The sequence below is a fragment of the Oryza glaberrima genome, chromosome 3, assembly GCF_000147395.1.
Source record: "Oryza glaberrima chromosome 3, OglaRS2, whole genome shotgun sequence".
Classification (NCBI taxonomy): Eukaryota; Viridiplantae; Streptophyta; class Magnoliopsida; order Poales; family Poaceae; genus Oryza; species Oryza glaberrima.
In genome coordinates, this window is record NC_068328.1 from 10,903,725 (window position 1) to 10,918,833 (window position 15,109).

At 41.7% G+C, this 15,109-nt stretch overlaps 2 protein-coding genes and 1 pseudogene across 2 annotated transcripts; 2 read left to right on the plus strand and 1 right to left on the minus strand.

Moving 5' to 3' along the window:
• The first annotated feature begins 264 nt into the window (after nt 1-264).
• Nucleotides 265-1,572, plus strand: LOC127769075 (aspartic proteinase nepenthesin-1-like). Its single transcript, XM_052294781.1, has one exon. The coding sequence runs from the start codon at nt 265-267 to the stop codon at nt 1,570-1,572; it is 1,308 nt and encodes a 435-aa protein (XP_052150741.1).
• A 5,539-nt stretch (nt 1,573-7,111) lies between these two features.
• LOC127766090 (aspartic proteinase nepenthesin-1-like) lies at nt 7,112-8,897 on the plus strand (annotated as a pseudogene).
• A 50-nt stretch (nt 8,898-8,947) lies between these two features.
• Nucleotides 8,948-14,995, minus strand: LOC127766086 (inactive glucose-6-phosphate 1-dehydrogenase 4, chloroplastic). Its single transcript, XM_052291119.1, has 12 exons — nt 14,742-14,995; nt 14,046-14,265; nt 13,545-13,801; nt 12,236-12,330; nt 11,652-11,766; nt 11,307-11,512; nt 10,976-11,084; nt 10,858-10,898; nt 10,217-10,337; nt 9,935-10,134; nt 9,412-9,612; nt 8,948-9,337 (listed from the first exon to the last, which is right to left on the minus strand). Exons 1-12 carry the CDS (start codon nt 14,823-14,825, stop codon nt 9,097-9,099), a joined length of 1,890 nt encoding a protein of 629 aa, XP_052147079.1. The 5' UTR covers nt 14,826-14,995; the 3' UTR covers nt 8,948-9,096.
• Nucleotides 14,996-15,109: the final 114 nt, after the last annotated feature.

A 15,109-nucleotide genomic window follows, 5' to 3' on the forward strand; every position in this document is an offset into this window, starting at 1 on the left:
AGAGTTTGGGGATTAATTCGTGAAGATCAGAGATGTAAAGTGGATTTTTCTCTATAATTAATTCTTTTTTATGGGGTCTCTATAATTAATTCAGAGTTGCTAACGTTAACATGCATGCTCACGCTATATATAGAGCCAATTACGGTTGGAACTAGCAGAACAAACTGAGATCGCAGATTAGCAGCTAGCTAGTACTGCTGGCATAGGGAGCAGGCACAGTGAAAATAATAAGAAGAAACTAAAGTTCTTCTTGCACATCAGCTAATGAAGCAACCGATCCAAACGCGAAGGCTAGCTCTCTGGATCGCGTTGCTTGCAGCGCTTTACGTTTCTCTCTGCAATGCTGCGGCGACCGTCCGGATGCAGATCACCCACGCCGACGCTGGGTGTGGCCTGGCCGGGCGTGAGCTGATGCAGCGGATGGCGCTGCGCAGCAGGGCCCGCGCCGCGCGGCTCCTCTCGAGCTCAGCGAGCGCACCGGTATCCCCGGGGGCGTACGACGGCGCCCCTTTGACGGAGTACCTGGTGCACTTGGCCATCGGCACGCCGCCGCAGCCGGTGCAGCTGACCCTCGACACCGGCAGCGACCTCGTCTGGACGCAGTGCCAACCGTGCGCTGTATGCTTTAACCAGTCTCTCCCTTACTTCGACACGTCGAGATCCTCCACGAACGCCTTGCTCCCTTGCGATTCCACGCAGTGCAAGCTGGACCCGAGTGTGACGGGATGCCTCAACCTCAACCAGACGGTCCAGACCTGCGCCTACTACTCCTCCTATGGCGACAATTCCGTGACGATCGGCTTGCTCGAGGCGGACACGTTCACGTTTGTCGCCGGCACCTCCCTTCCCGGCGTGACCTTCGGCTGCGGCCTCAATAACACCGGTGTTTTCAACTCCAACGAGACCGGCATCGCTGGCTTCGGCCGCGGGCCCCTGTCCCTCCCGTCGCAGCTCAAAGTGGGCAACTTCTCCCACTGCTTCACCACCATAACCGAAGCTGTACCGAGCACCGTCCTGCTCGATCTGCCGGCCGACCTCTTCAGCAACGGCCAGGGCGCCGTCCAGACCACACCCCTAATCCAGGACGCCAAAAATCCAACTTTCTACTACCTCGCGCTGAAGGGCATCACCGTGGGGTCGACTAGGCTGCCGGTGCCGGAGTCCGCGTTCGCGCTGACGAACGGGACAGGCGGAACGATCATCGACTCCGGCACGTCCATCACGTCGCTGCCGCCACAGGTTTACCAGGTCGTCCGCGACGAGTTCGCCGCGCAGATAAAGCTTCCCATGGTGCCCGGCAACACGACGGATCCCTACTTCTGTTTCTCGGCGCCGTCGCAGGCGAAGCCGGACGTGCCGAAGCTGGTGCTGCACTTCGAGGGCGCGACGATGGACCTGCCCCGGGAGAACTACGTATTCGAGGACGCGGGTAACAGCATGATCTGTCTTGTCATTAACGAAGGCAACGAGATGACCATAATAGGCAACTTCCAGCAGCAGAACATGCACGTACTCTACGATCTGCAGAACAACATGCTGTCCTTCGTCGCGGCTCAGTGCGACAAACTTTAATTTCGCATAGACGACCTGGCTACGACGTCCGTATCGCTAGCTACTTGTGATTACGTACCTTTGGATGAATAATCTGTAATTCTGTTACGTATGAATAATTTGGATGCTGAACGGTGGAACTGCACGCCATACGTACATCCAACTCGTAATGTTAGAATACATTACCATATGTAGGCTGCAAATTCCTCTTTGAGGAACGTGTGTTGTATTCTATTGACGAGTGGATTTTAAACTTTTGAGGGAACTTCCCCTCGTTATGTACATATGATACTCAAATAGTTATCAAAAATATATTATTTTTTAAAAAAATATGTATTAACATATGATATACTCCCTTCGCCCTAGAATATAGCAACGGAGTTGCTAGAAATATGGCGCCATATGCTACAGTCGACTTTTTTTCAGCCACTTACACAGTAGTTACACCTCATTTATACCCCATTTACATATGTAATTAGTATGTAATTTTCGAATTTACATATGTAATTTTAGTACTTACATATGTAATTTTGAGACTTACATTGTAAATACACTAAAATTACATATGTAATTTAGGGACTTACAATGTAAATACATGCCGACTATTTTTTGATGAAAAATATGGCGCCATAAATATAGCTACATCCTATAGCAATCTAAAAACGGATTAGACGTATCCTAGTCCTATGAATCTGGGCATACCCCCTGTCCAAATTCGTAGTATTATGATACGTCTCATCCGGTACTAGTAGGTTGCTATATTTTAGGACGGGAAAGTATCATTTCACAAACATGCAAGTTAAAGTTTAACTTTTACAAGTCACAACAAAAAAATAAATTAAACTATAGTTAGTTAACGTATATTCACAATCAAATTTATTATTTATTTTTTTTGGATTTTAAACTCCTTGCCTTGTAAGCGGAAAATTTGAGGTAATTTTCTTATAAGAATGTGATCAAATTCCTTCATGACGACGAACGTGCTGCACTACACTAGTTGCGGTAATTGGTCCAGCACGTGATTGCGCCCTATATATACGCTCCCTCCTCCTCCCCCTCCCCCCCCCCCCCCCCCCTCCTCCTCCCCTTCTTCTCTTCCTACTACACCATAAATATTTAAATTCAAATTCAAATTTGAAATGGATATGTAAATTTTTGACTTATAAACTTTAGGTCTATATAAACTAATATTTGAATTCAAATTTAAATTTGAACGGGTATATGTAAACTTTTGACTTATAAACTTTGGGTCTATAAACTAATATTTGAATTCAAATTCAAATTTGAACGGATATGTAAACTTTTGACTTATAAACTTTGGATCTATAAACTAATATTTGAATTCAAATTCAAATTTGAACGGATATGTAAACTTTTGACTTATAAACTTTGGGTCTATAAACTAATATTTGAATTCAAATTCAAATTTGAAACGGGTGTGTAAACTATTGACTTATAAAACTTTGGGTCTATAAACTTTAGGTGTATAAACTTTAGGTGTATAAAAATACTATATATAAAAAATATTTGGATTCAAATTCAAATTTGATTTGGATATATAAACTTTGGATCTCTAAACTTTATATGTGTAGAGAATTCCCCTTGTGGTCTTGTGGAGGAGCTGCGGAGTACAAAACTTGTGTGCACTTGGTCGTTCGATCGAGAGCGCGCCGCTGCCGCGGCGGCCCGGCGGATAACCTGGGCTGCGTTTAGTTTCATCCAAAGTTTGGATTTTGGTTAAAATTGAAGATGATGTGATTGAAAATTTGTGTGTGTATGATAGGTTGATGTGATGAAATTTTACAAACTTTAGATCCAAAGTTTAAATCTAAACACACCCTAGGTAATCGGCGGTGGCTGGGTGACAAGACTATACGAGGACCCTTCGGATTATTACTTCTTCTACTACGTACCTCTAGCGGGCAGACTCGCTGTAGTTAGTGCGTGATCGTGGGTTCGAGGAGCCTACCGATCCCCAAGTTCGCAACGTGTTCAATATTTAGGCAAATGCCACCAGCCTGCCTGCCTGCCTACCACGTCCGGGCCGGGTTCGCCATGGAGGCTGCTCTTGATGATCAACACAGCTTCGTAAAGTTCGAGTCCACCAGCGAATTCCTACGGATTCAAAACAAATGGGAAATTAAATGAGGGTTGAGCATCAGAAACAACATCTCAAAATTCTACTCTTTCCATCCACAAAAGTTAGACATATTTCACATTTGAGTTTTTTTCTAAATAAGTTGTTCTTATTTGTAGTCTTTATGCATTCAAAACTTAAATGAAGAGATAAATTAAATGTTTGATTAGAACCCAAGAAGTCATATAAATACTTATTGGTTGCATGCTTGCATTTACTTCTTAATTTTATAACTTCCAACATGATTTAATTTCTCCTTGATCTTGGTGACAAAAGTAATATGTGTTACTTTCGTGGATGGAGGGATTACCTCCAAAATTTATCTATCTATCTATTTGTCTATTAGATATTATTAAGATAGCTTTAAAAGAAGGCATCATATTTAATATAGAGTGTTCTTCCCCCTCCTTTCCCAACTCGCTTCTCTCGTTTTCCACGTACACACTTCCCTAAACAGCTAAACGGTGTATTCTTTGTAAACATTTTCTATACGGAAGTTGTTTTAAAAAATCATATTAATCTATTTTATAAAAACAATTTAGCTAATACTTAATTAATCATGCGCTAATGAGTCGTTCCGTTTTACGGGTTGGAGAGATTAGTCCCCCAACCCAGAAAAAGAACACAACATAAAAATTCTGACATAAATAAAAAAAGAGAAAAATATCTTAATTGTTAGGTCATGGTGGGTTCGAATTATAATGGTATAGGTTGATTAATACAGTTGTATACGAAATACGATTATATCTATAGAAATAGAAGTTAAGTGTTGTATATGAAATCTAAGTCCATAGAAATAGATCTAGGCCCCCATGTTTGGAGGAGCTTCTGGCACATCTCATAAAATTAGAAGCTCTCCTAAATAGTATAGCGTTTTATTTAGATTCTGAGAAGTTATAGTTGTAGAATTAAAAAATGAATTAGAAGCCAAAAGCTGGAAAACCCAGCTTCTCCAGATTCTCATAAACTACTGCTTCTTAGAATCTTAAACTCCCCCAAACATACCCACTTTTATATAAAATCTAAATATGCATATAATGGTGAATTATCTAGCTCTGCGCAAAACTACACGGGGCAATCCCCTAGATTTAGTTATGGGAATTCTAAACTGCTAAATTTTTCGTAGATTGGTTAAAATTGACTTCCTAAAAACTAAAAGGTGTGGGCTCTAGAAAAATTCCAACAGAAACCGGCCCTCCTTCCCGTGATATCACATTCGATCACGTGATTAGGAGCCAAAGTGCATCCATATAAGTGGGTAACGACAATTACGGGATAGAGAGTAGGAAATATTAAAAATGAGATTAAGGAATCAGTTGGAACCGTTTTGACAAAAATCCTTAAATTATCGTATAGGGGATGATATTACAATGCTGGTCAGCTGGTGGTGATGCTCAGCCATAATAGAGTAAGGTTTGTTCAGCAACAAAACTAGTACCAATGAAGTCGGTCCGGATGACTCTTCGACGAAGTCGATCAGGACAAATAATACCAACTGCTCCGTGTTTTTTTTCCCCTTCTCTGCTTACGCTGTTATCCTGTACAGTTGTCCCAAGTGGAAGATTTTCATTTCGTCCCTAGAGCAGCTAGCTTTTGGAGGTTCGCACATCGGCACATGGATGCGGATGCGCGAGGCCAGTTCGTAATGCGTTCCCACCGCATGTTCGAACTTCGACGTCAACCATAGTACTAGTTGCTAATCTAACATATTATCTCGCATATGTGGATTCTATTGATATAACGTTATCTGTATATGATTCAATTTGCTAGGTTCATATTGATTTTATTGTGAAATCGCGCACATTCTCTATTACATAAAATGTTTTGAATTTCTCAACAAAATAATTAAGCTTCTACTTTTTTGTGCATGATTTTTTTTTTTTACACATTGAAGAACACACACCACGCAGACATCTCCCACTCACGATCCTTTTAACACACCCTCAAGAATCAAAGGCCGAGATAGATTCGTGAACATTATCAAATTATTTGTTAAAAGTGTATCCACATGCGTGTAATTAATATTATCTGTACACGTATTTAAACTATAATCTGTAGTCATCAATGTTAGCTCATTGCTAATAAATCTACGACGTAGATTTCTACATAATGTGATGCAATTGTATTCATATATAAATCCGACCGCTTATTTATTTTATCCATATTTTGAAATCCAGTTGTTTTTAAATTGCACTATCTTTGTCTAAAAATATAAGAGATTGTGATAATATAGATGCATAACCAAAATTTAAAGACAAAATCCTTTATATTTTATAATGGAGGTAATACATGTTAATTGTCATTGTCTTTTTTCTTGGGTTGTGTACATCTTAACCATGAAGAGACCGAAAATATCATGATATAATTATCTTGATTTTAATAAAAAATTATTTGCCTCTCTTCTAATCTAAGTACATTTTTTGTTGATATGGATGGCCATTTTTTTTATCCTTCTGATGTAGAATTAAAAGGAATTTTAATGTAGTAAATCTACTATCTAGCACTATTAATGTAAAATCCAAGTTTTCCCATTCCTCCAAATTGACATGTTAATCATCCCATATATCAGACACATTACTGATATGCCCTAAATTAAACTATTTGGAGAGGGTAATCCTGAAATCCCCTTACTACCAGTGCCGCATTTATGAGGTGTGTGATGTGGTCAATGGGTTAACTTTGGGAAACTGTTTTAATCACTCGGATGGACGTCCACTCATTTATTATATATCAACTAAATAGTTATGAAAAAAAAAATCTAAAAAAAATGGCAAGACATATTTTACAAGTTATATGCTAGTTAAAGTTTGATTCATTATTTTTGTTACAACTTATAAATGTCCAATTGAAACTTGCATATCAGTAGAGTGATATATTACATAATAATCTTTCTTGTAACTTTTTAAGATTTCTTTCATAACCATTAAGATGACTTGTAATAAATGAGTAAACATCGACACAAATGATTAGAATCACTCTTTGTCAAATTCCTAATAGATAAAGTTGTTTTCCACGGGACTTTTGTAATACCTGTACATTCTAAGTAGACCTAAAAAGCTACTAATATTCGGTTATCTGAGAGAACTTCTCAGCTTTCATACATTTGGTTCCTAAGAGGCTAACTGCGAGGAAATATAAATGTTAATAGGGGCAATTCTAATGGTGTGAATGTGTGGTGAGGTACTTTATCTTTTAGCGTGGAGAAGCGCGCGAGTCCAAAATTGGCGGTGAACTTACAGTAGTATTTTGTAGTTGCTGACGCTAACACGCGCATAAACTCGCAATATATAGAGTTAATACGCTTGGTATTTGCAGCACAAACGCCTCTAGCGGGATAGCACTGGCACGTACGGTGGCACCGGAGACAGCGAACAGACACAGTCAACAGGTACTTCTTGCACATCGGTCAAGCAACCGGTAGAGATGCAAAATCTAGCCTTCGTCATAGTCACGTTGCTTGCAGCGCTTGCCATTTCTCGCTGCAATGCTGCGGCGACCGTCCGGATGCAGCTCACGCACGCCGACGCCGGGCGCGGCCTGTCCGTGCGGGAGCTGATGCAGCGCATGGCGCTGCGCAGCAAGGCCCGCGCAGCGCGGCGGCTGTCGAGCCCCGCGAGCGCGCCGGTATCCCCGGGGGGTTTCGCCGACGGCTTGCCCACTTTCTCGGAGTACCTGGTGCACTTGGCCATCGGCACGCCGCCGCAGCCGGTGCAGCTGACGCTCGACACTGGCAGCGACCTCGTCTGGACGCAGTGCCAACCGTGCGCTGTATGCTTCAACCAGTCTCTCCCTTACTTCGACACGTCGCGATCCTCCACGCACGCCTTTCTCCCTTGCGACTCCACGCAGTGCAAGCTGGACCCTAGTGTGACGGGGTGCGTCGTCAACCTCAACCAGACGGTCCAGACCTGCGCCTACTCCTGCACCTATGGCGACAATTCGGTGACGATCGGCTTGCTCGAGGCGGACACGTTCACGTTTGTCGCCGGCACCTCCCTTCCCGGCGTGACCTTCGGCTGCGGCCTCAATAACACCGGTGTTTTCTACTCCAACGAGACCGGCATCGCTGGCTTCGGCCGCGGGCCCCTGTCCCTCCCGTCGCAGCTCTAAAGAACGGGACCGGCGGAACGATCATCGACTCGGGCACTGCCATCACGTCGCTGCCGACGCGTGTTTACCGGCTCGTCCGTGACGCGTTCGCCGCGCAGGTGAAGCTTCCCGTGGTGTCCGGCAACACGACGGATCCCTACACCTGCTTCTCGGCGCCGTCGCAGGCGAAACCGTACGTGCCGAAGCTGGTGCTGCACTTCGAGGGCGCGACGATGGACCTGCCCCGGGAGAACTACGTGTTCGAGGTCCCCGACGACGCGGGTAACAGTATCCTCTGCCTTGCCATTATTGAACGCGGAGAGGTGACCACCATAGGCAATTTCCAGTAGCAGAACATGCACGTACTCTATGATCTGCAGAATAGCAAGCTGTCCTTCGTCCCTGCTCAGTGCGACAAACTTTAGTCTCGTATTGCTCTGACCATAATTTGTTATAGCTGAATAGTTTGGATATGAGCAACTCTATGCCGTACAGACATCCATGTAAAAAAAAAAAACAAACAAATCTCTTCCTATTACCATGAGACTCTCTGGTGATGCAACTGGCCGTTCAATCTCTGTTGCTTGCTGTGTCAAATTCCTTGCCATGTAAACTGCAAATTTATTATCAAGATCTCACATAAGAATGTAAGATCAAGAATCAAGATATAGGGTAAGCATAAGTAAACTACGGACGATGGATTAAGCGCACTAAACAATATGCAGCATTTTAGACCCTTAAGCCAAATTTCCGTGCTCATCTCCCCACCTGGCCACCTGCAATCGCGAACAGTCCATGCGACTTGTTGACAAACAATATCTTGCCAACGAAAGAATTTGAAAGGGGCAAAGTTTCCAGTACTACGGTAGTAGTCACTAAAATCTATCAAATTATAAGCAAAGAAGACGAAGCCTAGGAAGGCTTAAATCAACATTATGGATGTTACTTTGGAATAACTCATATACAACAACTTAACAAGCACTACTCATAACACAGTACCAGAACGAGTTACGACTTACGAACTTTAGGCGTCACATGCATTTCTCCGCCTCCGCTGCCCCGGGTGGTGCAATCTGGGGAAACACTTTTAACAATCTGCAATATCGAGTACAATGGAACAAAACCATATAATAATGGGAAAAGACACTTATACCTTCAACAGTGACAAAGTAGGAAAGGAACCATTTCTATTTTTTGTTGCATTTCTTGATGAAATTTGTCAATCGGATTTGGTAATAGAAGAGGGACTGTACATTGCTGACCTAAAAACGAAAAGAATCTCTCATACATTTTGAGCAATTAAGGCCAGTTATCCCCCCTCACCATTCATCATCCAATCTGACCCCATGTTTAGCAGCAAGGTAGTACGCATTAACGGGTCCTCTACCCCCAGCCTCGTAGAGCTCAGGAGCTATTCTATTCTGATCAATCTCATGGATTAGTGGAGTTAGCACGTTCCATGCAGCAGCTACTTCATCACTGCGCATGAATAGATGACTGTCTCCATCAAGCACATCAAGAAGAAGATGCTCATACGAATCTGGCAGTTCGACATTGTACCTATAAAATAAATGAAATGATTTAATACCAGATTTCTATAGTAGATCACAAGATAACCCAAGTGTTCCCCATACCTATCCCTGTAAAGCAGGTTGAGTTCTGAAGCATCTAACTGGAGCCCAAGTCCTGGGACCTTATTGTTGACTTTCAAGAGGATGGCTTCTTCAGGTTGATCACGCAAGATCAGCTCATTTGTGTCAAGATCTATGTCATGGCCAAAGCGTTCACGATAGATATTGCCAGGAACATGGCGAAACTGAATACGAATCTCAGCTCTGGAGAAAATGAAACATCAGCATTGTTTGGTTATGATTGACAATTTGTCAAGTGATACTTTCTATTTAAAAAGGAAAAGTGTGCAAATTATCAGAAAGCCAGGCATGTAAAAGTTCAGTCATGGGGACCAAAGGATGGTGGACTGTAGAAAACAGTTGACAAAAGAGTGCATACTTGTATATAAAAGTTTTCCACTTTCCCTCGGAAACTCTAAAGGTATGAAAACAGTTTTCATATTAACACAACACCACAATTTTGAGTCCAAAATCAGAAATTAACTAGTGTAGTGATACATCAACTAATAGAACTTATAGAGAGTACCTATTTTCCATGAGCCCAATTCCTGTCTTGATCAAAAATGGTACTCCATCCCAACGCGAATTGTCAATGTACATGGCAGCAGCAAAATAGGTTGGTGTCAATGATTTTGTATATCTGTCAACTTTCACAGAGGTATCTTTCAGTTGACCAAGAACAACATCCTCAAGGTTCACCTGTCGAATTGATCTGAGCACCTTCACCTACATACAACACAATGTAGTTCTTAAAATTCTGTAGCAGTTCTGCTTGGTTAACACCCCTAATAAGTTGTAGTTATTTTACCTTTTCATCTCGGATATCCTCTCCATCAAGGCTTACAGGTGGTTCCATCGCAAATAGTGCTATTGTTTGAAGAATGTGACTATGCACTATGTCACGAATTATGCCATAATTTCCAAAGTATCTGCAATAGATGTGACAATGCAAAATTAGAGCTCTAAGATAATCACGAGATGATTGTGAATTTCTTTGAAACAGCAATGAGCTTGTCATGCACAGATTTAGTAACAACTAGGATAAAAATTGGTATGTAATCACATCAGTTTGGAAATTAACAACTCATTAAGATTTCAGTTACATAACACCAGCATATCCCGGCTGTGTGCATCACATATGATGCAGAGGCTGGGATTTTTGTTCCATTATCTAAAAACATGACACCATCATATCCGGATTGTTTAATCTGAAACAAGGTAGTGCCTAATCATGAAATGGGCCAGAGCACATTGTTTGCTACATGAGGATCAAATCGTAGAGGCTCTTTTTCCTTTATTGAATGATGCTAAAAAAACAATCCAATCACCTTTGGGGCTAGGGATGGAAATACACACTTATTAAACACATTTATTATACCAAAAATGGTGGAAAGGAAGAAATATATCATTCAACAACATACTCAAAAAAATGGATAGAGTTAAACTCACCTCCCTTGGATTTCTGCTGCTGTTTCTTCAGAAAATATGACCTGTAACAGTTCGGGCATGTTAACAATGTACATGCAACAAGATAAAACGTTGTAAATTGAGCGTGTGTAAAATTTACCTGTACATTGCGTATATAGGTGCGACTCCACAAAGGTTCAAACACTAAATTAGAAAATCTCAAGACGGTGAGATTTTCAATCAGATCCTTCCCCAAAAGATGATCAATCCTATGGGATATATAACATTTCATGTTTTAGTCGGATACATGTAGAGTTGCAATTCAAAAACAATTGATGAGACAACCCCATTCGTTCAGAAAAAGGACCACCATTTTTTTTTTTTGTAGTTGCAGGCAAAAATAATGAAATTATTTATTTTTTTAACCAAAAATAAATACTACTATAAAAGTAGCCAGTAGGAAAAATAAGATATATGACATTAGAGATAACCTGTAAATCTGCTCCTCCTCAAATCTTGACAGCAGTGACTGTGTTACCCGATGTGAAGACAAACCAGTGAAGCCAAATGGTTTCTCAATTATTATCCTATTCCAGCCTTGCATAGTTTGGGCACTGTCAGCTAGTGACAGTGCAACATCAAGAAGTGCCTCTTGGGGAACAGCAAGGTAAAATATCCTGTTTGCTGCACAATTACCCTTTGAAACAAATAGGCCTATTAATGAACCATGTACGCCCTTACAAAATGATTTTTTTTTCTAAAGGAATTCTACGTTTAAGTATAAAGCTTAAATCTGGTCTCACATAAATAAAACAGTTTTTTAATCCGAAATTTACCTCTATCTGTGACATTCGGGAATTTAGTTTCACCATCCCATCTTTGTTGTCATATCCTGCATCTATATAGTATGTCCTTTTAAGAAATTCATTTAACTTTTCATCACAGTTTTCGCTGCATATCCACAAAAAAAGAATATATGTCAGCATAAATTCCTCTTAGTTTTGGAAAGCTAGATGGCATCAGATATTTTTAAGGGAAGATAAACTATGCCTAAGTTTGTTGTAGGAATAGCTAATAATTAAAACTGCGAAAGAACTTTCAAAAGTTTTGGGGCAAAATATATCAGCGCGATGCACAAAATTGTTTGCCTGAAATAACATTCTGTCTAGTCCCAACACCACCAAAGCATGCATACATATGGGGATGGGGCCCAGCATAAACCATATTTGAAAAATCAAGGCAACTTAAAAATTGGCTGATGGCAATTATTTATCTGATTTCACTCCCATCATGAAAGAAAACCATAGTAATTTCAGAGCTAGAAAAAGAAATACAGAATTCAGCACCAATATTTTCTCTATTCAACAGTGATGACAGATGAAATATTAGATTACAACTGGGTGCTACCAAAGAGACATACTGGTGGTCAACCCGGCAGGTCAAATTGGCTTCAATCATGGATCTTAAATCTTCATCCGTTAGTGTCTTCCTAGAATACCCAAATATACCGACATTCTGCAATATAAAATTCAGAAGTTGTGATATGACAATAGGCCATATGGAGAAGCTGACAAAGAGGCGATAAATTCAAAGGTTCAAAGGTACTTAACAATTCACGAGCAAATCAATGCATTTCTATTGGCAGTTTGGCGCTGGGCTTTACCATATCTCTACTACTTTAAAGACATAGTTGTCCGCCTCCCCCTACCGCGCACAGCGTGAGCAAATCCCCTTACAAACCGAACCGACCCACCCCTCCCACCTGCACGCTAGAAAATCCCGTAAAAAACCAAACAGGCCTAACCCTCCCAACCCATATTACTCCAGATCCCGTTGCAATGCACAGGCATAGAACTAGTAAGGCAAAAGAGGGACTGGCAATAAATAGATAATGAAGATTCACTGGGCGGATTGTGCACATAGGATCATGTGCACTAAGACTACCCCATGTGTGCGAATAAGATACTTGACAGCCAGTTGATATTAGGCGACGATAATTGATCCTTTAAATACATTCATGTATCATATCCTATGTATATAGATCAAAAGTTGGATAAGAGGTTAATCACATCTAAGTTAATACCTGGAAGTCTTTAAGGACAGCCTCTAAAAAAAAGTATTTAAGGACACTTCATATATCAAAACCTATATGCATGGACAGAAAGTTGGATGATGGGTTGCCAGATAGTTGTTAAAATATGGTTGAGTAAACATAGCCCATTCAATTCTAGCATTTACATGCGAACCAGTCTTTGAACCTTTTGGGATATGTACTGCACAGGACACTGAGAACATCACAGTGGAAATAAATTAGTTTTTTCCATAGAGCTCCAACAAATATCAAACTGAAGGAAAAATTTTGATTTCTTATCTATCCTCAACAAACAAGTTGAGCATCTTGTCTTTATTCATCTGTTGGTAGGTCTATTGTACAATTGATAACCAACTCTTTCCGCTTGCTACCAAAAATCATCAAATATATTTGGGAGAAAAGCTCCTTTTACCCTTGTTCCTAACAGTCAAGTTTGATATGTCAAAACAGACTCTAGCATGTGTGTCGGTACAAGACTACGATATACTGGACTTCTCTTTACACCTATATGATTAAGACTTGCAATTTTACATATAACTAACTAGTTCAAGAAAAGGGGTAACAGACTAACATGATGACATTTGTATTATCAAAACAGATAAAAATGAGGGTAGCAAAAGCTATGACATGTCCATACCTGAGGAAGAAAACCACTGTAATACAGAGCAAATAGTGCAGGGAACACTTTATTTTTTGCCAGTTCACCAGTTGCTCCAATTACAGCAATGCAAAGAGGCGCTGCACTTTCAGGTGGGTCGTCAAATAGAACAGGGTCTTCCTTCAGCACAGGAGGATGGGTTTCAGAGGGGTTAAGTTTGTGATGCATTGAACTTTGCTCAATGACCGAACTGTCCAAAGTATCAGGGCATGTATTTGATGTTTCACCTCCAGAATCTGCATAACAGGGTACAATAAGATGTATGCCAAAACATATAGATGCAAGCAGATGTCCACCGTTCAGTTTTATAGGATGGCACATAGTAGCAAGATAGTGTGAATACAAGTAGAAATTACATCTCTACTCATAGTATGAAACAAACCGATACCATGAAACCAAAGGAATGATAGGCCAATAGCCACAGAAATTCGGTGAGTGCATGCTTGGTAGCAAAACAGAATTGGTTTTCCCAATACCAACCATATGCGAGTTGTACGTCCCGAGACATTATATTCTCAGTCAGTGGTGTAGCCTCCAACCAATCAGGCACTTTATCATTGGCTCGGACTTCTAGATTCTTTCGAAGCTGCCATCCATGCCTCTTCAAGGTCTTCCGGAACTTCAGCTTTGCAGCGATCAAACATCTCAGTCCACAAACTCGTGTTCTAAAATTGGCAGCAGGTCCTGCAACCTGCGCACACTGCACAGAAGCATCAAGCAGCAATTGATCAGAACCAAATACAAAATGATGAGATGTGAGCTAAAGAAGCTCTATCCTATTGCCAATTTGCCACTCCCCACAATACCAACTAGTCAAAAGAAAAAAAAAAAAAAGAACTGCCTCGGTCGCATGCCTGTAGTGTAATCTAACTTATCCAATAGAACAAGGAAGGAGGAAGGTTTATGCGCTTACTACAAAAACATAAACACCAAACGCAATTTCGATAGTTTGAAGCTCTCGCCCTTCCATTTCACCCATCTCGGTCCATAGAGACCAGGCGAATCGCAACAGCCATGGGTACCCTGTACCCAAGAGTAACAAGGCTATCCTCGCCCGGCGACTCGGATAACACATTTCGTCGAACAGGCTAGGCGCACAGCGCCGGAGGGAAGAGAGAAATAGGCGGCGCCAGAAGTACAAGCGCCGCCACCAACCGCAGACTCACGCGGACTCACCGGGCCGAAGCGCGAGGCCGCCGCCGCCGGCCGGAAGGACGCCGGCGCCGGAGCTGGGGAAGCCGACACCGCGAGCCCCGCCATTCCTGCCTGTGCTGCTGCCGCTCGCCTCCCCCTTTCCCGAGTCACCCGGTGCAAAGATCGTGTCGGGCTCGAGAGAGTCAGACTGGTAGCAGCCGTGTCAATCGCTCTGGCCGTCACGAGGAAATGGATAGCGACGCTGTGGATGCTTTCGCTGCCGTTGGTACTGAACTGCTTACTGCGCTGTTTCGACGCAGTCGTTATAAAGAGAACGCATTTTACTGAACTTTTATAGAAAAAAAAAAGGCAGTTGTTTTATAAATACAGTACTCTGATTAGGACAGGTA